This window comes from Vicugna pacos, chromosome 14 (genome assembly GCF_048564905.1).
Source record: "Vicugna pacos chromosome 14, VicPac4, whole genome shotgun sequence".
In the NCBI taxonomy this organism is placed as follows: Eukaryota; Metazoa; Chordata; class Mammalia; order Artiodactyla; family Camelidae; genus Vicugna; species Vicugna pacos.
Genome location: NC_133000.1, coordinates 47,038,605 through 47,061,919, shown reverse-complemented (window position 1 = coordinate 47,061,919; position 23,315 = coordinate 47,038,605). Strand labels below are relative to the sequence as shown.

Below are 23,315 nucleotides of genomic sequence, written 5' to 3'. Positions count from 1 at the left end.
ATGAAAAGAATCTTCTGGAAAAAAAAATCTTTGTAGGAGATTTAGGGATTCAGTTAAAACTATGGCTGCACAATTTTATAGGCTGCGGGAAAGAACACGGACATTAACATCTGTTAAGCCAAAGGTATTACGATGACTTCCAACAACCAAGCTTGTTGTTCTTAAATTTTTAGAAGGGTTTATATCTTGAAAGTTATGAAGTCTTTGAACTACTGACAATCAATTTTTCCTCCTGGAACTTGTTTCCTGTGATTATTTGTGCTTTCCTACTTTTCCCCCTTGAAGTATCTTTTGCATGTAAAAGCAAACACTTTTTGTCCTAGAATTGTTAAGTGCTTTTTAGAGACAAACACACATGCTTAGAAACACTGCATTGATGAAGAATTCCATTTGTGTTAAAAATGAACCAAGTCTTAGTCGTCTAATAGAGAACTGCATGCATATAAATTTTTTTTCCATATAAATTCAGCCCTGATGACATGAATAGCAAGAACCTGTGTATATGCTATTGCATAGTGAGTGAAGATGCTGCCAAAATATAAATTAAGACAAATTTGCTGTATTTTCTGTACTCAGCACTGTTCCTTCAGTTCGGCGCATGCACAAGGAGAGTAATTCTTCCTCCAGTCTTCCAAGTCTTCACACTTCCTTCTCTGCCCCTTCCTTCACTGCCCCCTCTTTCCTGAAAAGCTTTTACCAGAATTCAGGTAGACTGTCCCCACAGTATGAAAATGAAATCAGGTGAGATCAGTGTCCTCTGTTTGCAAAGCAACATTTTCTGCAGTGATATACTGATGATGTTACTAAAAAAAAAAGGCTAATTAATTTTAGAGTGACGATAATGCATCCGTATGTTGTGCTTGTTCTTCTGTTTCTAATATATTGGTTTCAGTTCTGATTAATTTGAAGATAATTTTTTAAAACCAGTGTTTCAAAGCTTTTTGATGACATGATTATGTTTTTGGAGTGTATTGTTTGTACTGTTTGTGTGTTTCTTTGCCTTGGGCTCCAGCGTCTTAAGCTTGTTTTGTTTGGAACAAGACCTAGTGCTAACAGGTACTAAGCAAACCTCCTTGATCGTGCCTTTTATTCTTAGCCTCTCTGAACATGTCTTATGGAACCCAAAAGCCACTAATTTAAACAACTGTGGTAAAGTGGTGGATATGATATCTTTATTTTTAAGTGTATAGAATATTTCCGAGACATTTCTCTGATTTTTCAGTGACTGACTTTTGTGAATCTCAGTATTAAGTCGCATAGTGGGTACAGGAACAAGTTGACAGCAACTCTTTCAGACAGCATGAGGGATCTGTTGACTCTTGTAGACATTCGATTTTGCTTTGTTTTTGTCCCCAGTATTGGAAATGCGTAGCCTCTTAAGTCTTGCTCTTTACTCTTACAGCTCCACAAAATTGAATGTAGTAATTTTTTGAGAATTTCCTTTAAAGTTTTTTTTTTTGAGGTCATGAAATCTTACTGATCATGCAAATTCTAAGAGAGATGTTATAGCCTTTGGAAAGTGGTGGATTAAATTGAGAATTCTTCTAAAGGGGTTGTTGGCTTAGAAATTTTTGAGATTCATTCCTATTTTTATGTGTAGCTTGAGCCACTCATTTTTATTGCTGTATAGTATTCCATTAAACTAAAAAATTATTTATTTATTTATTTATTGGAGGAACTGGGGATTGAACCCAGGACCTCATGCATGCTAAGCATGTGCTCTACCACTGAGCTGTTTCTCTCCCACACTAGTATTCCATTTACTACACCACAGTTTATTCACTCTCTTGCTGATGAATATATGGGTTGTTTCTCTTGTTTGGTAATTGCCAATTCTTATAGTCAAGGAAAGTAATACTTGCTATCAATTAGCCTGTGTGCCACTAAAATCTTTTTGGATATTCTTCTGACCTCTTTTCTTGTAGACTTAGGAAATCCAAAAAGTTAACATATAAATCTAGGTGTAACCTGCAATAACCAGTTAAGTTAGAATAACCCTTGAATTATCTTTGAATATCTTTTGTTCATGTGTGTCAATTTTTTTCACCCCAAGAAAGATTAATTAATATTGGATTAATAAAATTTCGAATCTGAACTTTCCTCTGAATTAGTGCAAAGTTATGTTGAAACATTGAATTTCTGGTGAAGAAAGTTGATGAAGAATTAATTTTCATAAGTTTTTCAGGGATAACCTTATGGGAGAAGATTTAAAAGAAGTTAGCTGTGAAAATAACATCATGTATTTGAAATATGCAGTGAATTTAGGGAACCAAGAAGGTACACATATAAAACTGTCAGTTTGCCTTAGCCTGTCGTACTATCTGTCAATGAGAATTCAACACTTTCAGTGACATCCATGTGCATTTTCTTGCTGGTATGTTAAAGTGAGCATCCCTGTTTCCTTCCAGGAACAGAACCATGCCTGAAGGTGACAATTAGGGACAGCCACTAAGAAGGGCAATGATTAGCTGTGAATAGGTTATCATGTAAAAAAGCAGCGACTTTTTAGAAAGATTATTTACAGATTTTAATGGAAGGTTTTAATTCATCTTCAGTAGTTTCTGCTTAGCTGTATGAGTTATTCTTACACTTAGCTTCTCTTAGCCCTTCATACCTCATTCTAATGGAAGGACATTGAAGTCAGAGGACAAATATTTAGTTCTGCATGGAAAAAAAATAGCTTTTTTGTAGTTCTTATTTGAAATGCTATATTTAAACATATGGAGAACTTCTACATTTGTAGGCTTCTTACCACCATCCTGTTTTCTGTGCTTTATAATATTTTCTTGGCTCTGAGAAATTCTAAAAATCAGAGAGCAATTTGTGCTATGTTTGTGTTTACTTTTTCTACACTGTTTTGTAATTTGACAGCATAGAACTAATAGGCCAAAAGGATACAATTTTTTTTCATTAAAAAATACCTTGATCATAGGCATACAGCTCAGTGGGTTATCACAGAGTGAACACCCTCACGTTGCCCCCGCCCAGTCAATAAATGGGATGCTACCAGCACCCCTGCAGCTCCTCTCCTTTTCCTGCCCAGTCTGTACCCTTCATCCTGACCTCAAATAACCATAGTTTAGTTTTGCCTCATTTTGAACTTTCTGCAAATGGAATGATACATCATAAATTCTTTTATATCTGGCTTCTTTCACTGAATCTTAAGGTCTATGAGATTCATTTCTATTTTTATGTGCTCTTCAGTTCATTCGTGTTTATTGTTGAAGAGTATCCCATTTTATCTATCGCAATCCATTCATTTGCCGGTGGACATGTGGGTGGGTCATTCCTAGTTTTTTGGCTGTGAAAGAGTACTCTCCCTGAATGTTATTGTAGATGTCTTTAGTGGTACCTACCTGTGCATTATTAATGAGTATCTACACAGTAGTAAAATTGTTGGACAAAATTCACTCAGTGGATTTATTTCAATTAGTAAGCCACTTAGGCATAAACTTGCTACCATCTTGGATTTTTTTTTTAATTGGTACTAATTTCAAATTTACAGGAAAGTTGCAAAAATATTATGGAGAACTGCTAACCCTTTATCCAGATTCATCAGTTTTTAATATTTACCACATTTGCTTTATCATTCTGTCTGTTTATATTTATATACATGCATACATATGCATATATATTTCTTTATTCTAAGCCATTGTGAGCAGGTTGCAGACACCATGTCTATCTTTATTTTAAATACTTTAGTGTGTGTTTCCTGAGAATGAGGTTATTCAAGAGTATGATTTTAAGCCAGTAATTTCTGAACTGTACATCTCTCCTTATCACTGGTTTCAGAGAAAACATCATATACACACAATTACCATGATATCTGGAACTATTCAGAATAATGAGAGGAGGTCCATAATACTATGAAATATACTTTCTTGTCACTTGAGTACCTTGTATCTTATTAGATGCATACAGTGGATCTCTAAATATTAATAGTCAAGTAAGGTGTAGGGTAGGTTAGTACGTATGCTAATGAATATTATATAATAAGCATGTTAATTTTAAATTTTAAATTCAGATTAGATATCCTTCTCCAGGACCACTATTCTGAATTATTAAAAACATGTATATTATTGTTTGTAAGCAAGCTGAGAAAAGAAAGTAAGGTCTTTTTAATATCATGGTTTATTGATTAGTGGGTTCATTTGCACAATATTGACATAGTAAAGGAAAGAGAATGTGCATTTGTTTTGTTTTACCTTATTTCAAATTAATTCTTAAAAATTTAATGTTATTTCACTGATTAGTAACTAAAATATAATTGTGTATGATAAGAATGTATATTTATATAGCATCCATTTATCAAATATTATATATCCTTCTATAAACAAACATCTTTCTTCCTCCTTATTGCTTCTCAGTTTTTAAGCCATTTAAAAAATTATTTATGTTGAAATTTGTTGGTCAAAAGTAAATTATAGTCATTACTTCTACTTATAAGACTTTTCAATGAGAGAATAAGATTTTTGCTGATGAAGAACTTTGTGGTTCAGTTTTGGTTCTCTAGTTCTCTCATATTTGCTGATAAAAATAGTATAATGACTCATTATGGGACATTATCAAAATTATCTGTGCTTAATTGATGTCTTATGGGAATATCTTTTTATTCTAAATCCTGGTTTGGAACATCTCTCTTTCTCTGTGCTAATGCCTATCCTTGTTTCCCTGTGGTACTAGACAGGACACTGCTTCAGAATCAAGGTGATTAGAGGTCTGAATGTTTTCATATACAAATTTTATTAATTCCTCCAACTGATTATCACCATTAATTTAGAAGTCAGTTTTGGCTGTCTCCTGAATGCATGCCATCCTTCCAGTGCTGTGAGGGAGATGTGAAGCCTGGTGTAACTGAAGGTCATGAATGATCATATAAAACATTGATTGCAAACAGAAATCCTGTTTCTACTCTATTCCATGTTGACATTTCCTTAGAACTATGCTGTGGCCTTCGATCAAAGCCTAATGTAAAAATTGAACTAATAGAACTGAATTTGTTAGTTTGAAGATACATATGTATATTTAAGGAGTTTATTTCAAATCCCAAGGAAATGCAGAGATGAGAATCCTAAAAGAAACATACTCATAAAATCAAATCTGGTTTTCGCTGAAAAGGCTTATTGGTCTATTTCTGTTCGTGTTAATTTCTGACACATCGGTTAATTTGAGACGTTGCTGAGGCTTTTCAGACCTCCCACTGGGCTGGACACAGGAAAACACCTACTTCCTTATTATGGAAGTCTGACCGCCTCTGTGAGGACATCTCTTCCTCTTGACCCACATGCTTTCTGTGGTAGATATCCAGAAGCACTACTGAACAACTTCATTGAGAAGGATTATTCTTTGTTCTAGTTTCTGTGCTTTGCTCACATCACAAGCTCAATGGAAAACACACATCTCCATCTTCCTGTTTGGGACCACTGACATTTAGATTTCTTTCTAGTGTGGTAAAACACAGTATTAAAGATTGGGCTAGAAGGAGATGTTCAAAGAGAAAAAATTATTTTGGCAACATTGGTAAGATAAAAATGTGACTTTTCTGAGACTTGAAATTGACCTATTTTTTTTTTATGGCTTGCTGTAAGACCATTTCAATAGTATTTCTTATCTGCTTTTAAACACCCAACAGAAACATTAGGCTGTACTGTATGTCCTTCTGGGTTCTACTACAGGCATAGAATTAGGTCTGTGTATTACCGTAGGGGTCATCTGGCCTGTCATTTCCTTATTTTACACATAGGTTAGCTTGAGATTGAGCCCCAGGGAGGTTTAATGTCTTGCTTGGTATCATTTTCATAATCTTAGCTTATAAAAGTATGTGAATAAACAAATGAGCTACCCAGAGAAATTTTAAATTGCAATGTGGAGAACTTAATTAAAAACATTTTTCTTTCGGTATGAAATGTAGGGAATAAAATTCTTTGTTCTTCTCATTCTTTTCTTGTTTTACACATTGTTCCACTGATTACTCTCTTTTGACCCAGCTCAGATGCTACAGATTGATTTCCACTAGAATAGTGCATTCTCAATTTTATTGAACTAGTAAAGATTTTCCATAAGATGACAGATGTGTACCAGCTGAAGCCAGGACTTAGATAAACTATTAGTGCCCCTAAAACAGTTATGAGTTAAATTGTCCTATGGGTCCCATTGGAAAAACCCTCAGGTTTCACCACTGGGTTGGTCCATGCAGCCTTTCTTGAGGCATTTACAAAGAGAAAGCCTTTTCACGTTTCTGTTAAATGTTGCAATGACATTAATCAAGTTTTGTTTCTATCTTGAGTTGTAATACATTGAGGTTTAGATATAGATTTAATCAGTGTAGTCATTTATTTGGACTTTATGATGCTGGTAGCTTTATATATTTATTTATAAGTATTCTTTTTTTTTCTCCTTAATGGAGGCACTGGGGATTGAACCCAGGCCCTCCTGCACCTGCATGCCAAGCAGGAGCTCTACCACTCAGCTATGCCCCCAACCCCCAATGCTGGTAGTTTTAGATGGGGGCAAAGGGGTTGGAGGATGGGGGTTAGTTTGCTGCCCAGCTGAACAACACCTGGTAAAACTGATCCTGGCCTCAGAGTTTATCTTTGTGAAAAGCATATCTGTGTGTTGCCCTGGTGGGAAATAAAACATGACTGCATCCTTCTTCAAGTTGAGTCCCTGTGAATGGCCCCTAAAACACCTCATTCTCTACCATATCTGGTGTTATTTTGAATGGAATTAATTGTTACTAAAGCAGGCAAGTATGCATTAAAAATTCATGTTAATAGAAGAAGGTATAATGTTAATTTAATAGTTGATATGGTGAAGGCTATAATTGCTTGTTCAGGGACGTATTTAGAAGTTATTTTGAAGCTCTGTGGGAGGGTTCATGTCATATCCATGGCTTTTGATCTATTCTGTGTTCAGAAGAACTTGGAAATGCCTCTCAGCTTACACTGTGATACACACAGAATAGGATTTTTTTTATCTTCTTAAAAAGCTCTCATTTGTGTTCATGGTTTGTGGTTCTTGATTAATTGAAAGTATTAATTAATTGAAAGGCTAATAGAAAGTATATAGAGAATATACCAATACAAAAAGAGATGGTCATTTCCACATTGTGTTTCCTTCCTAGTTATTGATTTTTAATTTAATAAAATTCTTGATAGAGGTAATGCTGGCACAGAATACTTTTCCTCAGTTTGCTTCTGGGGAAGCAGTTTTATAATGCACATATTGATATTCCAGAATACAAAAGAAGGAGAAAAAAAGGTTATTTGAAAAAATAAGGGAATGGCTCTTATTTGCTTCATCATTAAAAAAAGTAAAGATAATTAATATACCAGTATATGTTGGTATATATTCCACCACGTTAATGTTTTTGATTTGATCCTCCTATTTAAAAACGTAAAGTATTTATATTTTGGAATGCAATGACTTCAAAAGCAAAGAAAAGAAAGTGAGGCATTTACGTAAATGAACACCTAATGTAATATTATTCTGAAGTTATTTCTCTACTGAAATAAATGACCTTGCTCCATTAAAAAATGAGAAGATAATTACTGACCAGAAGATTTAATGTTAATTAGAGACTGATTTTTCTTTCACCAGAAATACAGGGGATGCTGGGAGTCCTGAGAGCTTTATTTTTATGAACCAATAGAGCTTTGTCTGAACGAATGCAGAGTATTTACATTGGCATGGTAAACTGAAGTGCCAAAGTGTCTGGATTCTGGACTGATTGAGTTTGAATCCTGACTCCTCCTCTTACTCATGAGACTGTAGGCAAGTTACTCTTAGTTTCTTTCTACTACGGTTTTCTCATTAAACATGAGAATAGTAACACTACTTACCCCATAAGTTTGCTGTGAGGTTGAAATAAGTTCATACTTGTAAAATGCTTGAAACAGTGCCTGGCTCATAGTACATCTTCTTGTGTTAACTTTATTATTTCTATGTTAAATACTCCATGCTGTTTTGTTTTTACTTTTACTCAAAAGGTGGACATTATGCTTGTCTACCTGGTAAGATGAATTAAAGGAGAAGTTAATGTGAAAACTAGGTTTGTGGTAAGAAAAACAAAAATCAAAACAAGACAAAACGTCAAAACAAAAGCTTTCCCCCCTCATCCCAGTGAAGTTTCCAAAGTGAGATGCAAGGATTTTGATGCACATGGTTTTGATTCTTAAAATTACTGCCTTAGGCTTGTCAGATTGCCAATTAAATGTAAATAAAAAACTGCTCTAAGCTGCACACATGCACTCACTGTGGAAACCCTTATCTGCCTTCTGAATACATGCTTTTCTTACTCAATGGAGAAGGGCAACTTTTGCCTTATCTCGGCCACCAAACTGCTTTTTCAGGATGTCGTTTTCTAGTACATGGTAAAGGATCAATGGTGTTATGTAAGTTCTTCCCTTTAGTATAGTATTACCGTACATTTTGGTGGCTAATTTTTGGCTTGTAGCTGGCCATTAAATTCCAGACATATGAGGAAAATTGTGTTATTTGGGAATTTATTTAGATTACAGGTTTTAGATGTTATGAAAATTTCAAATCTCTAAAAGTGGGCTAACGTAAGGGTACATTACACGCCAATTTTATAACCTATTCCCCCAGAAACTGTGTATCTTACAGGTAATAATGAAAATGATATGGGTCCTTCTCAGTTTTATTTTTAGTACTGTCCAAACATTTGATGTGTCATTAATAAGGAATTGGAAAAGCTATTTTAATTCCAGCACTAAAATATAAAAGTTTCAGAACCCTTTGGTTTGGTTTATTCTAGTTTTGTTGTTAGAGCTACTGAAAAAGTCAAGAGAAACTACTATTTATTGAGCACTTACCTGGTAAGACATTGAAATAATTACTTTTAAGTAAGTATTTCATTTAGCTTTCTAGGCTTAAGTTGTTAGATGCCCTTATGTAAGTGTGTTACTAATATGGAAAAAAGATGCCTTATGTTGTTTTTTACCAGTATTGTCATTGTCAGCATCTTCCTGTGCCATCAACCCCTTCGTCTGTGCTTTTGGGAAATGGAGCTATTAGAACTTTTGCCAGAAAAACTCAAAAAGTCCTGACTACCAAGAAAGGGTTTTAAGAAGGTAGATCTTTTATTTACTCCTGACATGTGAGCCTGGTGAATATTTTTTTGTCCATTTTATTTAACCTTCTGAGTTAATGTTTTTACAATATTAATTTATTCTGTGGATATTTGTTAAGTGCTTACTATTATTTGCCAGTTCTACACTAGGAGCTAGAAATACACCCAGGAGCTGGGCATTTAGCCCGTAACTGCCAGTGAGATAGTGTCACACACATGAGGGTGCAAGATACTTTGAGAGTGTTTATTTCAATATAACTATTATATGTAGAACATTTGGATCATAGTTTCCGAAAGGGAAATGCTGGAGTTAATGCTTTCCAAAGTATAAGTAAAGGGGGACATATTCATTCAGTACTGCAGAGAGTTTTGAACTGTGGACACATATGAGGGTCATCACTTTATCCAAGATTCGTTAACGAAGTGGATTTGACTATCTCAGGATGTGTGTATCAGCTACTTTGTAAAGTATCGTAATACAGCATGACATTTGCTGTCTTTGGTGCAGCTCAAAGGTATGTCTTTTTCTTAACCTTAATGTAGCTAATCTAGAAGGAATAGTTCCAGAAAGATAGATCAAGATGAGAAATAACCGAGTTACCTGATAACTGTGGGTAAGGATACACAAAGTGAATAAAAACATGGCAGACGAGGGCTGAATTGCTCTTCTGACTTGTGATGGCCTCGGCACTAGTAAGTTCCTCTGAGTATCTGCGCAGGGTTGTGGCTTTTCTAGCTGAGTTTCATTTCTGCCCTAACTACCAACACTTCTTGACAACATCAGAAGTTCCGCACCTTCACTTGTCAGTATCATCACCACGTGTAAATATTGTCATCGTCATCATCTTCTCAGAAAAGCTCAGAGACTTTAAAGCTTAACAGAGTAGAATAGTCCCACCATGACCAGTCACAGTTATTGCATGCTATTTTGGTTGCTAACAGAATTGGTTTCCAAAGTGAGTTTAAGTCACAGTGATCTGTTACTGCAGAAAGCTGCAGCATGCTTTAGAGTGCTTTTTCCTAGAAGGTGAAATTTTTACAGCAGACTGGCATTTCTGCATGGTTGTTTCACAAGCACTAATGTAGAAAGATGTGACATTCCCAACCCCCCCACCCCCCACCAAGGAAAAAGTTAAGGAAGGTGATTTTGGGGTCAAATCATATAAGTTAGGGAATTTACTGTACATATTTTCTCTTTGGAGAGTCACAGTGCGTGCCAGCATATTACACTCTCTAAGAAGTCCTGCTATAAAGACATCTGTTTAATATTTTTAAATGTAACGTATCCAATCTTACTTGGCCACACTTTTTTCCTTAATGTATCACCCAGTAATAATCCCAAGGTTGACTGTTCTGCTTTTGTTCAGATTACTTTCTGCCATGACCCAGTTACTGGTAGCTAACGATTTGCAGACAGATTGTAACAGTTATAGGCAACTAGATGCTGTCTTGTCAGCCCATCCTATAAAAGCTGCAAGAAAAGCTCTTAATGAGCCTTTTATGAAATAATTACATGGTTTAGAATATACTGCTGATTTTAGGTTTTCTTTAAGCAAAGCATGAGTTAGTTCATTAGTTAAGCAACCTTTGCTTCTCTGTAGAAGTACTTGTATTGCTCAGGTTAGAACTTGGAATGATTGGCTACTATGGAATGAGTAGAAACAGGTGAGCTTCTGATGACTGGGCTGCATCTGTGCCATGATGTGGTGTCCTGGGTAACCAGTGTGCCCCTGATGCATCGCTCCATGTTGCCTGTGGCTTGTGCTTGCCTGTGGTGGAACTTGTGAATGGCTTGTGCTACCATTTTGTTGTGAAGGACCATGTTGCACAGTTCCCCTTTCAAGTCATCTATTTATTTGCTTTCTACAGTGATGGAGAGGGGAGAAAAAGGACCTCATCTACCTGCAGCAATGAGTCCCTAAACGTTGGAGGAACCCCTGTGACTCCTCGCCGAATTTCCTGGCGGCAGCGCATCTTCCTCAGGGTTGCCTCTCCCATGAACAAATCTCCCTCGGCAATGCAGCAGCAAGGTCCGTGTGGTACTCACTAAACAATTGCCCCTTCCTAGTGTCATAAATTAGAGAATGGAGGGCGATGCTTTGTGTACAGAGAGATTTAAGTGATTACAGTAGAGAAATAACTTCCCTTTTTATATTCGATATAGTGGTTCACATCTTAGATATCATTAGAACATACTAGACATTCCGCATATTAGACATTCAGGACATTAGATAAATGCTTGTTGAATGAATGAATGAATGAGTGAGTGAGTTTCTAAAACCTGTTTTGGGGCCTATAGCATAATGCACTGGGAACTAGCTGTAGTGCTAGAAAGGAACATAGATCTTTACTAGAAAAGCAACATCTTTTTACAAATGTTACACATAAAACAAAGTAGCATAGAAATATTGAACAATAAAGGAACAGATACAGATAACACTATGCAAACTTCCACCAAAAGAGAGCTCTGGCTGTTCTCTTCACAGATTAGACCTGTAAGAAATTTAAGCAAAATGCCCAAAGGGGCAAAGTAAGTGTAACAATAAATAAAAAAGATTTAATAATGATGAGAACACTCAGAATTACACAGTTTTGAGAGCTAGAAAATAACACTACACAGAATTTAGGGGAGAAGTAACAAACAAATAAATAGTCCTCATGGGAGATTTTAACATAATTCCTCTCTGAAAATTAAATATCGAGAAATCAAATATAAATAATCGTTGAGAAGCACAATTAAAAGCAAGCTTGATCTGATACTTACACAGGACCTTGCCACCTATCGAGAAAATTCATTCGATTTTAACACACATGGACCAGTCATAAAAATTAATTATGTACTTGGTTATGAAAATTTTTAAATGAATTCCGGATAATCATGGTTATTTATACTATTGTTCTCTGATTACACTGCAAAAAGAAAGGAAAGAAGGAAAGAAAGGCAGGAGGAAGGACAAGAGGAAGGGAGGGAAGGAGGAAGAATTAGAGGACAAATGAAAAATTTCAGTTAGAAGACTGAAAACTATTCCTGGAAACTCAAAGGAAGAAAACATGACCAGAGCCCTACGTATCAAAACTGAGTGGTGTTTAGAGGGCAACTCTAAAACCAAGGAAGCCAAAACTTAAATGTACTAAGTATTCAACTCCGTGGAGTAGAATTTTTTAAAATTATTTATTAAGGAAGTAAATGATAAGGATAAGGGCAGAGGCCAGTGAATAAAGGGAAATGAGAAACAAGAAAACATTTCTAGAAATAAAATGAACTCTGCCTGGAGTGGTCAGAGAAAGCTTTACCAAAAACATAAGATATTTATTTAAACTCATTGCTGGGAGAAACATCTTTCAGAAAGGGGGACTAGAAAAGCTCTAGAGTTATTGGAGGAAACTCTGTGGGTCAGAGAGTCAGGAGAAGTTCACCTGATGGCGACCAGAGGATGGGAGATGGAGCCAAGAGGTTGGACAGGTTACTGGAGGCCAAAGTCTGAAGCAATCTGTACGCTATTCCCAGGAGTCTGGCTTTGTTCTTTGGGATATATGCAACCATTAAAGTGTTTTAAGACACAAAACCATATTTGTTAATAGGAAAATAACTGGCCACAGTGTAGAAGATGGTCTGGAATGGAGAGAGAGAGCGAGTGAGCTCCAGACACTGGGTCATAGTGTTGCAGGAGTGAACAGAAGTGAACCAAGCCATGCCCAGAGTCTCGCAGCTGCTTTGCTCTTGACAGATTCTAATGGTTGGCATAGACCTGAGGCGATCACTAACACCTACCGACGTAATCTTTTTGTTTTGCACAATCAGAAGATACACACAGACCAGTTGCAGAAGTGTCGAACTCTGGGGAAAGGCCAGGTCATTTTGGAACACCAATCTTGTAGGTCATTTTGTGCAGAAAGAAGAAGTGGCGAAATGACAGATGCTTTCATTTTACACGGAGAGGGAAATCTGGAAGGGGAATTCAGTCCTGAGTATTTACTTAAATCATCGGTTCCAGAAAGTCACAGTTCCTGGGTGAGCAGCTTTGTGAAAAGCTTTAAAGGTGGAATACAGGATAAGCACGTCAGTCCTCGAGAGCACGTCTGTGGCCTGGGTTACTGCTTCGGAATGCCTCTCACTGTTTTCTTCTCTGCAGATGGGCTGGACAGGAGCGAGCTGCTGCCACTGTCCCCTCTGGCTCCAACCATGGAGGAGGACCCGCTGGTGATATTTATGTCTGGGGAGGAGGACCTAGAAAAAGTTGAAGAAAGAAACAAGTCGGAGGAACTGAGGAGTTTGTGGAGAAAGGCTATACACCAACAAATCCTGTTACTTCGAATGGAGAAAGAAAACCAGAAACTTGAAGGTTAGCCATTCAAACAGGGCTAAGTGATATGATATGATACATGATATGATATGATATGATATGAGATATGATATGATCCTCTAAAGGTGTAGTTTGTTAAAACTACTCCCTACCCCTCCACACACTCATACTCATTCATTTTTGGACTGTATGTATATTTACTAGAATATCTACTGATTAAAATTGTTTCTTTCTATTTTGTGAGGTGGTTATGACATGGAAAAGGTCAGCTTAAGAAATCTGCATTCCTGTTTAATAATTTAAAACCTCAGATGCCCTTAGAGTATGTTTGGGTGATTGAATAATAGAATAATAGAATAATAGAAGGTAACAGAATATATGTAATGTGAAGTTAATGTGTTTAATATGACTGAAAATTTAATATCATTGTGCATTACTTTAAAAAAAACCTTAAATATGAAAAAGCAGATTCTCTTCTTTTTGAATATGATTCTCAAATTTCCAGCTAGTTGTATTCATAGTATGAGAAATATGCCTATTTCAAATACATTATATCATATCTGATTCAACAATCTAATTACCGGTTATCAAATCAAAGTTTTTATCTTTTGTCACTGTTTTACAAATTTTCTATGTAAATAATCATATTGAAAGTAAATTCATAAGTGGATAATTTATAATAACTATTGTGCTATATTTGTAGTGCTTTATTGCTAAGTTAATGAATACCAAATTCTTTAGAATGTGTTTTCCAGACTTTGAAATAATGATGTTATTTACCCCAGTACTGACAGAATCACACACAGGGAGGTGTACAGACAGTACCCAAATCCAAAAAATGTATTAATGCCACTACCTTGGGCAAATCCTTTAACATAAAAGGGCCTTGTTTTTCACATTTATAAAACAAATGATTTGGCTTGAGTTGGCCCTTTGACTTTTAAGATTATTGGCAACTGTATAATCTGGGTTTTTCTCTCACTTGCTTTTATTATGTTGTCTTCCAGAAGAGCTTTTTTAGTACCGTATTCACATTTCCATGTTCATCACCTATCTTAAGATTCCTGTTACTATATCTATTGTTCAATTCAGTTTTTAATCTTAACAAGATATATTTAGATTTCAAGGTCACAGTTTACTTTCTTTTTTTCCTATATTCTTAGCATAATGAAAATTACATGAGATTTTTAAATATCTCTAGGAAATAAATCATCTTTTCTTTTAAATTGAAATGGAATTATTATTGACATAGCTTTTGAAAGTTTGGTGTGATAAATGGTATGTCCACTGAAGCATCCATAGATTTTGAAAAGAGTTGAATTTATATTTTTATGTAGTTGCTTACATCATGGACTAACTCAGAAACAGAAAAAGAGGTTGAAAAAAGTTGGTTATCATTTCCTAAAAACTAATTTAAAGCATGAAATTACATTTAAGATGTATTTATTTTAACAGTTGGGAGTATTACAGTAGAGTATCATATTAAATATTAAGGGATAACTTTAGAATCATAGACTGTTTGAACTGGAAATGGTCTTAGAGATTATTTTGCTCCAGTCTTCGTTCTGCGGTGGACTTAGTGACTGGCTTGGGGAGGCTAAGGAATTAACCTAAGGTCGAACAGTGATGTACTGGCAGAACAAGTATTAAAACTCCAGTTTATTTGTCATAGTTCTTGGGCTTTTTCCCAGTACTCTGTAGTATTTCTCAACTATATGTATTAGTATAAGGAAATGGAGTGTTTAATACAAATGATTCTGTACATTCTGGGGTCAGTTATACTGTATAGAAAGACAGAATAAGAGAGGAGGTGACATTTAGAAAATATGATCAGAAACCTTCATCAGTTCTGTATTTATTTTGGTACTTAAATAACAAAGACAAAAAAATAGTTTAATCCATTAAAAATTTTAGCCAGTGAATAAGCATTTCTTTGTGCTTATCCATTGCTTAAGCTCTTGCCTAGTCTTGTCATTGTGAAAAATATCATTTTATGTAGGATTGCATTTATTATTGCATTTATTATTAGCTTTAATGAAACAGCTCCTTTTTAAAAAATTATTTGATTATCATAGAGAAATATAAAGCAAATATCAAGAAGCAAAGCTGAACTGTGTTAGAAAGCCACCTAGTGGTATCCGGGGGAATTTTTTGTAATGCGATTTATTTTTTGATTATATGTGGACTTTGAAGTAGAAATTTTTATCGCTCTTCTGTAATGGCAGTCTAGTATAGACATTTTAATTATTTTCAAAGTTCTTAGATTGAAATATAGTCGATTTACAATGTTGTGCTAATTTCTGGTGTACACCATAGTGATTCAGTTATACATTTATGTATCTATTCCTTTTCATATTCTTTTTTATTATAGGCCATTACAAGGTACTGAATATAGTTTCTTGTGCTATGCAGTAGGACCTTGTTGTTTATCTAGTACATATATAGCAGTTAGTATCTGCAAATCCGAGCTCCCGATTTATCCCTTCCCCAACCCCTGATATTTTAATTCTTTTGAAATGGTTTCAAGCACTAGGTAAAGAGTAATACTCATTCTGCTGTTGTTTTTGTGCTGTCGAGGACTTTGGATGCATGACAAAGATTTGTATTGCAGCAGGTAAGGTGTTTGAGCACCGGAGCTTGAATGGATATAGATTACCCTGAGAGGCTCCTGTTCAATGCAGTCCTAAAGAAAGAGAAGAAATACACGTACATGTTTTTTTTTCCTCCCTTCTCCCCATTTGGAATCAATTCTTTGAGATAAAGACCAAGGGTAGATAGTGCTTTTTTGCATTTGTAGGCATTTCTTTTAATGATCTCTGGGCTTAGATTTTAGACCATCAAATGAGAGAGAGTTCTGTATTATTCTAAAAAATGAAAGTAGTGTTAGCTTCAGTAAAATGAACTTTCCTCTTAAAGATTATTTAAAATGGACGCAGGTATATATAACCTAGTGTTGTTAAGGGCAGAGTTGGTAACTCTGGAAATAATTATAAAATGTATCAAGTTATCATGATTAGCTATTTCTCAAATCAAGGTTAGCATGAGGCATTGTTTTCACACATATGTCACATATAAAATGCTAACATTTTAACGGTGTTTAAAATGATGCAAGCCGTTACTTCTGAGGTTATCTATCACATTTGCCAAACAATTGAAATTTCTAGCCTAGAAAACATGGGGTTTGTTTTTTATGCTTAGCCGACTTTTTATCTGTAAGATAGAGTAAAAACTTCCTTAAGAAGTTATTTCTCTGTGTATGTGTGTTTATTTTTTAACATGAAATGACTCTGAGTTTGAGAACCTTTCATATGTTGTCAGTTTTTTTTTTAAGTTTCTTTTTGAGAAAATGTTAGTGGTTGATTCTTAAAAGTCATCTGGTATGATTTTAGAAAAGCAATAAAGCACTGTTTTAAAAACATACTGATCTTGTGTAAATTCTGTCTTCCTTAGCAAGCAGAGACGAACTCCAGTCCAGAAAAGTTAAATTGGATTATGAAGAAGTTGGTGTCTGTCAGAAGGATGTCTTAATCACTTGGGATAAGAAGTTATTAAACTGCAGAGCCAAGATCAGATGCGATATGGAAGATATTCATACTTCTCTTAGAGAAGGTATTCTGGATCTTTTTTATTAGAAAAACTTGAGAAATGTTTTGATTCATGCAGCTCAGGCATAATTTTCTCTTTGTGCTTTGCCTATTTAAAAAAAGGAAAGTAATTTGTTTCTGCCCTCACTTAGTGACTTCGTTGGAGATATTGTCCCTGAGGAGATGGCAGGCACCTTTCTTACAGTATCCTGCCTCTTCAATCAGCAGTGTTATCGTTTAACAAGAAAACAGCATGTGCATTAGTACAAATCTTTGATCGCATGCATAAAAATATCTCAGACTTTTAAACTTGACTCATTGCCATCACTTGCTCAGAAGTGTTTATTTACATATATGTGTATATGTATATATATATGTATATTCACCTACATGTATGTGTTTATACAGATTTATATTATTAGCCATCAGTTTTCTTACCATCCATTTATTCTTTTATTTATTTTGGAAAAATTGCTTTTGTTTAGCCTTATATTATTGCATTGCTGCTCTGTCATAAAATGACTGAGATTTAAATATCTTAAGTTTAAAATTGAAACTAATATGTGAATTATTTAGATACAATATCTGTGACTCAGATTAAATACATTAAAATGAGAATCTCTATGACTTGCATAAACAGAGTGTAAAATAAAAATCCCAAAGTACCCAAAGTAACCTGATCATGAATCAAAACAAACTTACAGTTATCAGAGGGGAAAGGGAGTGGGAAGGGATAAAGCAGGAGTTCAAGATTTGCAGATACTACTATATATAAAATAGATAAACAATAAGTCTGTACTGTACAGCACAGGAAACTATTCAATATCTTGCACTAACCTATAATGAAGAAGATTATGAAAACAAATATATTTCTGTATATGTATGACTGAAACATTATGCTGTACACCAGAAATTGACACAACATTGTAAACTGACTATACTTCAATTAAAAAAAAGAAAAAAAACTTATGATATGTCATTTTCAGCAACATGAATGGACCTAGAAATTATCATACTAAATGAAGTAAGTCAGACAGAGACAGGTATCATATGATATTATTTTATGTGTGGAATCTAAAAAATGACACAAATGAACTTATTTACAAAACAGAAACAGACTCACAGACTTACAAAACAAACTTGTTTACCAAAGGGGAAAGAGTAGGAGAAGGATAAATTAGATGTTTGGGGTTTGCAGATACAAACTACTATACATCAAATAGATAAATAACAAGGTCCTGTATAGCACAGGGAACTACATTCAGTATCTTTTAATAGCCTATAGTGAAAAAGAATATATATGTGTGTTACTGACTCACTATGCTGTACACAAGAAACTAACACAGCATTGTAAATCAACTAAACTTCAATTAAAATAAATAAATAAATAAATAATAAATAAATAAATAAATAAATAAATAAATAAATAAAAGCCTATGATAATGTGAAACTATTCCATAGTTAAGTTTAAATTAAGATTAATTCTGTAAGATGCTCCATTTACAAACCTAATACATGTTCTTTTTTCCTTGAAAGAGATGGAAATCCCAAAGATTTACACTGAATGCATTATTTGGGAAACAAAATAGTGACTAATAGAATGTGTGTCAGATGTAGATCACTCCATTCTTTGGTATGATTTTTAAAGATGTTTTAGGGGTACTCATCTTCCCATTTTGTATAGAACAGTTTAAACTCCTTAGCACTGTGCCCAAGGCCCTCCGTGATCTCTCCTTCTTGCATCTCTCATCCCCCTTCCTCTCTCTCCCTACCTTGTAGCCTGTGCTCCTGGGATGCTGAACTTCTCCAGGTCGCAGTGTGGCACAGACTGTACCTTGTATGGCTGCTGCAGCTCGCCCTACCCTCCTTTTTCCATCCCCACTACCTTCTCCTCGTTTCCCACGTCACTTTATTTCTGCCTCATCTTTTTTCTGCTCTTCCTTTGTCTGCCTTTCTCTGTCCTCCTCAGGGTTTTCATACATCCCTCTTCCCTAGATGATTGCAGCCTGCACTCCCAGTCTGGAGAGTCCTATTATCCCTCAGCTCTCAGTACAAATACTGTTTCCTTAGCATCCACCCACCCCCAAAATAAATTAGTTTTCCCTTATTATTCTTTTTCATGATTCTTTCCCTTTAATGGTACTTATTGCAATTTGTAATTTTGTATTTATGTGTATATGTGTCTAGCTTTTCTCACCCCACCACCATAAGGTAGCATGTTATACAGGTTTTTTACTGAATGAATAAATGAATGGATGAGACTAATGTTCCTGAGAATGGGTTTATTTGTTTATGATGAGGCATCCTCAATGCCATCCTCTATGCTCTATTCCATGTTGGATACTCAGTAAAGATTTAACTGAAGTGAATTACTTTTTGTAAAATTATTATTGGATGGGTAATAAAATAGCCCACTCCTGTTGTCAGTGACTCATTTAATGGGCTAATGAAAGTTACCCTCTAAAAATTACATTTTATTTGAGATCATTCATTCATTCAACAAATGTGTAAGTAGCGAGGTATATTCTTGGATTTCATCATACAGAGATGAAAGTATGCTTACTGTTAAAAAGAAGCTCACCATCTAAGTGGGGGAACTAGACAAACATATAGTATTGTGCTAACTGTAATCCACTATGGTTATCTTGGAGTATGAATCACATAGTATGTGAAGAGGGAGTACTTACTCCTAGAGATATTACGGGGAATATCAGCAGAAGACTGGCATTCGGACTAATCCATAAAAGACAAATGGAGATCCACTAGCCAGTCAACTGGAAGAGCCTGCAATTCCATAAAGGCAACAGTTGAAACAAGAAACCCTGACGTGTGAAAATAACCATAAGCCCTTATGGTTATACACTAAATATATGTAGATACTTAAGTTATACTTAGTATGGCAGGGAATGGGAGGTAATGGGACTGAAAAAACAGGTAGTTTGGAGGTGTTCCCTGTGGAGGGCCTTATTATTCATGTTACTGAGCCTGAGTTATACCTTTTGGACAATAACACTTTCATCTTATGCAAACTGTGGCATTGCATTCCAAAAAGACTTGTGCTATTAAACCTTCCTCTAACCAGCTAGAGCTCGGAAACCTGTTCCATAGCTAGTCTTTTTGGACTGGTAACAGTGAAACAAAATTGCCTGCACTATATAGAATTGAATTCTGTCCCTTCCGGTGCTTTACTTCACGTCCTTTGGCATAAAAAGCGTAATTTTAGCATACGTTGAATTGCTTGTAATACCATTTGGTTTTCAAGCACGCTGGAGTCAGTGACTCATTATATATGAATATAGCATTATGCATTTTAGATGTTTTCTTCTCAAAAGCTGAATGATATTCTAGAGCTCTGCCTTCATTTTTGTGTTTACCATTCTTATTATTTCATTTTTTTAAATTGAAGTATAGTCCATTTACAATGTCATGTTAATTTCTGGTGTACAGCATAGTAATACAGTTATATATATTCTTTTTCATTATTATTGCATTCTTTTGTGGATCATATAAGAATGTTAATTAATTCTCTCTACAAAGTTACTTTTTAGTGACAAATCTTTAGAGCATGAACCTTAACGTTTGTTACCAGCTTCAACCAAATAAAAGGTGAAAACAGGCAGTAATACGTTTCATTATTTCAGAATTTGGCCTCAGAAGTGGGAGTTCTAATTCTAACCTGCAACTTAGTAGCTGTGAGGACTTGGGCTCAGCTTCGCCATCTGCAAAGTGTAGATAATAGTAATTGCCTGGTTCATTAGGTTGTTTTTTGAGCACATGGGAACAGTTCTGGTGCAATTTCTATAATAACGATGCCGAGAAGCTAGCCATCCTCAGTAAATGTTGTATTCGCTTCTCAGCCAGTGACTGCTACTGTTGTTAATATTGCCACTGTTATCCTTGTTATTTGAGGGTTTTCTTTCACTAGGGTTAAACTTGTCAAAATAGGCTTCTGGGACCACATCATACTGTGTGATTGTAGGATGTCACGCAGGGCAGTGTAGCCCCCCGTTTTCAAGCATTACAAGACTAATCAGCTGTGATCTCGCAACTTCATTGCAGTGTTCAAGACCTTGCTTTTTCCTCTCTTTGATGGTAGGTGTTCCTAAAAGCCGACGAGGAGAAATCTGGCAATTCCTAGCTTTACAATACCGTCTTCGACACAGATTGCCAAATAAACAGCAACCCCCTGATGTTTCCTATAAAGAGCTTTTAAAGCAGCTCACCGCTCAGCAGCACGCTATTCTCGTGGATTTAGGTATGAGTGATTATAATTTACAAAAGTCAACAAGTAGGTCCTTTTGTTGCGTTTGGAGTTTTTTTTTAATTTGTTTTTGGTGTTGATAAAGAAGATCTGTTGGTCTGCAGAGTTGCTGACTTTGTCCTTTCCTAGGGGCGAGTTATTGGCCTTACATCTGATTGAGCATACCCTAAATGCCTGAGTATAAAAAGATGTCTTCATCCTGAAACTTGACCTCTGCCAAGGCAGTCATCTTGTATTTGAATCATTTTAAAGGTCATATTATCGAGTGTTCTTAGTTCCTGTTTTTTTGAACAACCGACTTTTATTTGTGATAGACAATTATTATCTCAATCAATGCTGGTCTTAAAATAGGTTAGGATAGGTTAAAAGGGGCAGCAGAAAAGTTAACAGAAGTCTGCCAAGTATTCTTGGACATACAGCTGAAAACAAGGCTTTAATATCACTTTTAAAAAACAATACAGCAGGTATTATGTTGTGGAAATCATGAACATGTCCTTATAGGATAGAAGAACAACTAGCTGTCCTAATGCTGTATGGATTTCTAGTGGCTCCATCTGCTATCTTTTTAAATACTGAATTTGATTCAAATAAGGAAAATAAAAATGGTTATGATTTTAAAAATTGTATTGTCTCTAATTTTTCTCTAAATCAGCCTATCATGTTTTATTAGTTTAAAATAACTAATTTATTGGATTAAATATTATACATTGACATTTGACTATTTCATCCGTAGTCCTAAAAGTTGGTATATTTAAGGTGGTCAGATACATTATTTGAGCCCATCTGGGAGAACAAGGGATTACCTTGTACTTGAGGGTCACATTATATTATATAGGGCATATAAAAATCACTGGCCAAGATCTAGTTTTGACCTCTGTGCTGTTTGGGTGACAAACAGCTTTTGTTGGGAAAGAGCCCCACTCAGTATTTCTTGAGCCAACTAGAATTGCAAAGGGTAATTTTACAGAGAAACTGAAAACTCCAGTTCTTGTCCTGATTCTACCACTAAACTGTAGTTTTAGACAACTGACTTTGCTGCTGAATTTCAGTGCTGTCTCTTAAATGGACAATGAACTGGCACCCCCCGTGGATCCCCGCAGATCTGTGGGTCTGTGACTGGAAGGGGTGACGGGAGAAGTTGGGGTGTTGCTGTTAGGGCCAGTCAAGATATCTTAGTGAAGAGAAGGAGATGAGGAGTTCACATTTTCGGAAAAGGCTGGTCAGGAAAAAATAGAGCTAGACAGAATTAACATCTTGGATGGACAGTATATTTATAGTTTTCTTTAGCAAACATTTTAAGGGAGAAAGTAAAATGATCATTTAAAAAACTGCTTATTTGACTTTTCTTGTGGCCATCTGTGTTTCCCCAGCGTGTTCTTATTTTCTTCTATCTTCCTCTTACTGGCTCTGCAGAATTAATCTTATCAGTTCTGGGGGAAAAAAAAAACCACTTTTAAGCATATGTGGTGGAAAACATTTAAAAATCTGGCATTCTTACAAATTCTAACTGACATGAGTAATCATTTCACAAGGAAGCTAACACCCCCTTCATTTTCACGGCACAAGGAAAGTCCCGAATCACTGTCTGGAGCCTTGGTGGTGAAGATGGGTTTATTTCATTGTTTAGTACCAACATTTTAATAATCCAGGACTAATTTTGTCTGCCTGCTTAAGTGTCTCTGTGGCAATTTTATACCCAGTGGCAACTTTATTTAAAATCATCTTGACCCTTTACTATCCTTGTCCTTTTTGAATTTATTGAAAAAAAAAAGGTCTACGTGGCTCACGGAGGTGGTTTAAGAAACAGGGAGCTGGGGGGGGTGGGTATAGCTCAGCAGTAGAGCACATGCTTAGCATGCACAGCATGCATGAGGTCCTGGGTTCAATCTCCAGGACCTCCATTAAAAAAAGAAACAGAGAGCTAAGAATATTTGAAAAAGAAGCATTTTCTAAATGATAGGCTGAATGTAAAACAAAATAACCCTCAAAGTCCCTCCAACGTCATATTGCAAGAAAAGCAGGAAGACATCTGCTAAGAACCACTAAGGTTTCTTTTCAAGTTACATGATACCTCT

General features: G+C 35.5%; 1 protein-coding gene and 1 non-coding gene across 10 annotated transcripts in view; one reads left to right on the top strand and one right to left on the bottom strand.

Moving 5' to 3' along the window:
• The window catches only part of TBC1D4 (TBC1 domain family member 4), a 208,775-nt gene that overhangs the window by 171,265 nt on the left and 14,195 nt on the right, over window positions 1-23,315 (top strand). For all 9 annotated transcript variants that reach the window (XM_072976393.1, XM_072976394.1, XM_072976395.1 and 6 more), the window contains 4 exons: window positions 10,961-11,121; window positions 13,225-13,434; window positions 16,846-17,004; window positions 21,076-21,234. In XM_072976393.1, the coding sequence (XP_072832494.1) occupies window positions 10,961-11,121; window positions 13,225-13,434; window positions 16,846-17,004; window positions 21,076-21,234 (689 nt within the window). The remainder of the gene's footprint in view (window positions 1-10,960; window positions 11,122-13,224; window positions 13,435-16,845; window positions 17,005-21,075; window positions 21,235-23,315) is intronic.
• Window positions 6,402-6,479, bottom strand: TRNAA-GGC (transfer RNA alanine (anticodon GGC)). The gene is given in 2 exon segments: window positions 6,402-6,437; window positions 6,444-6,479. It is a non-coding gene; the product is annotated as a tRNA-Ala (tRNA).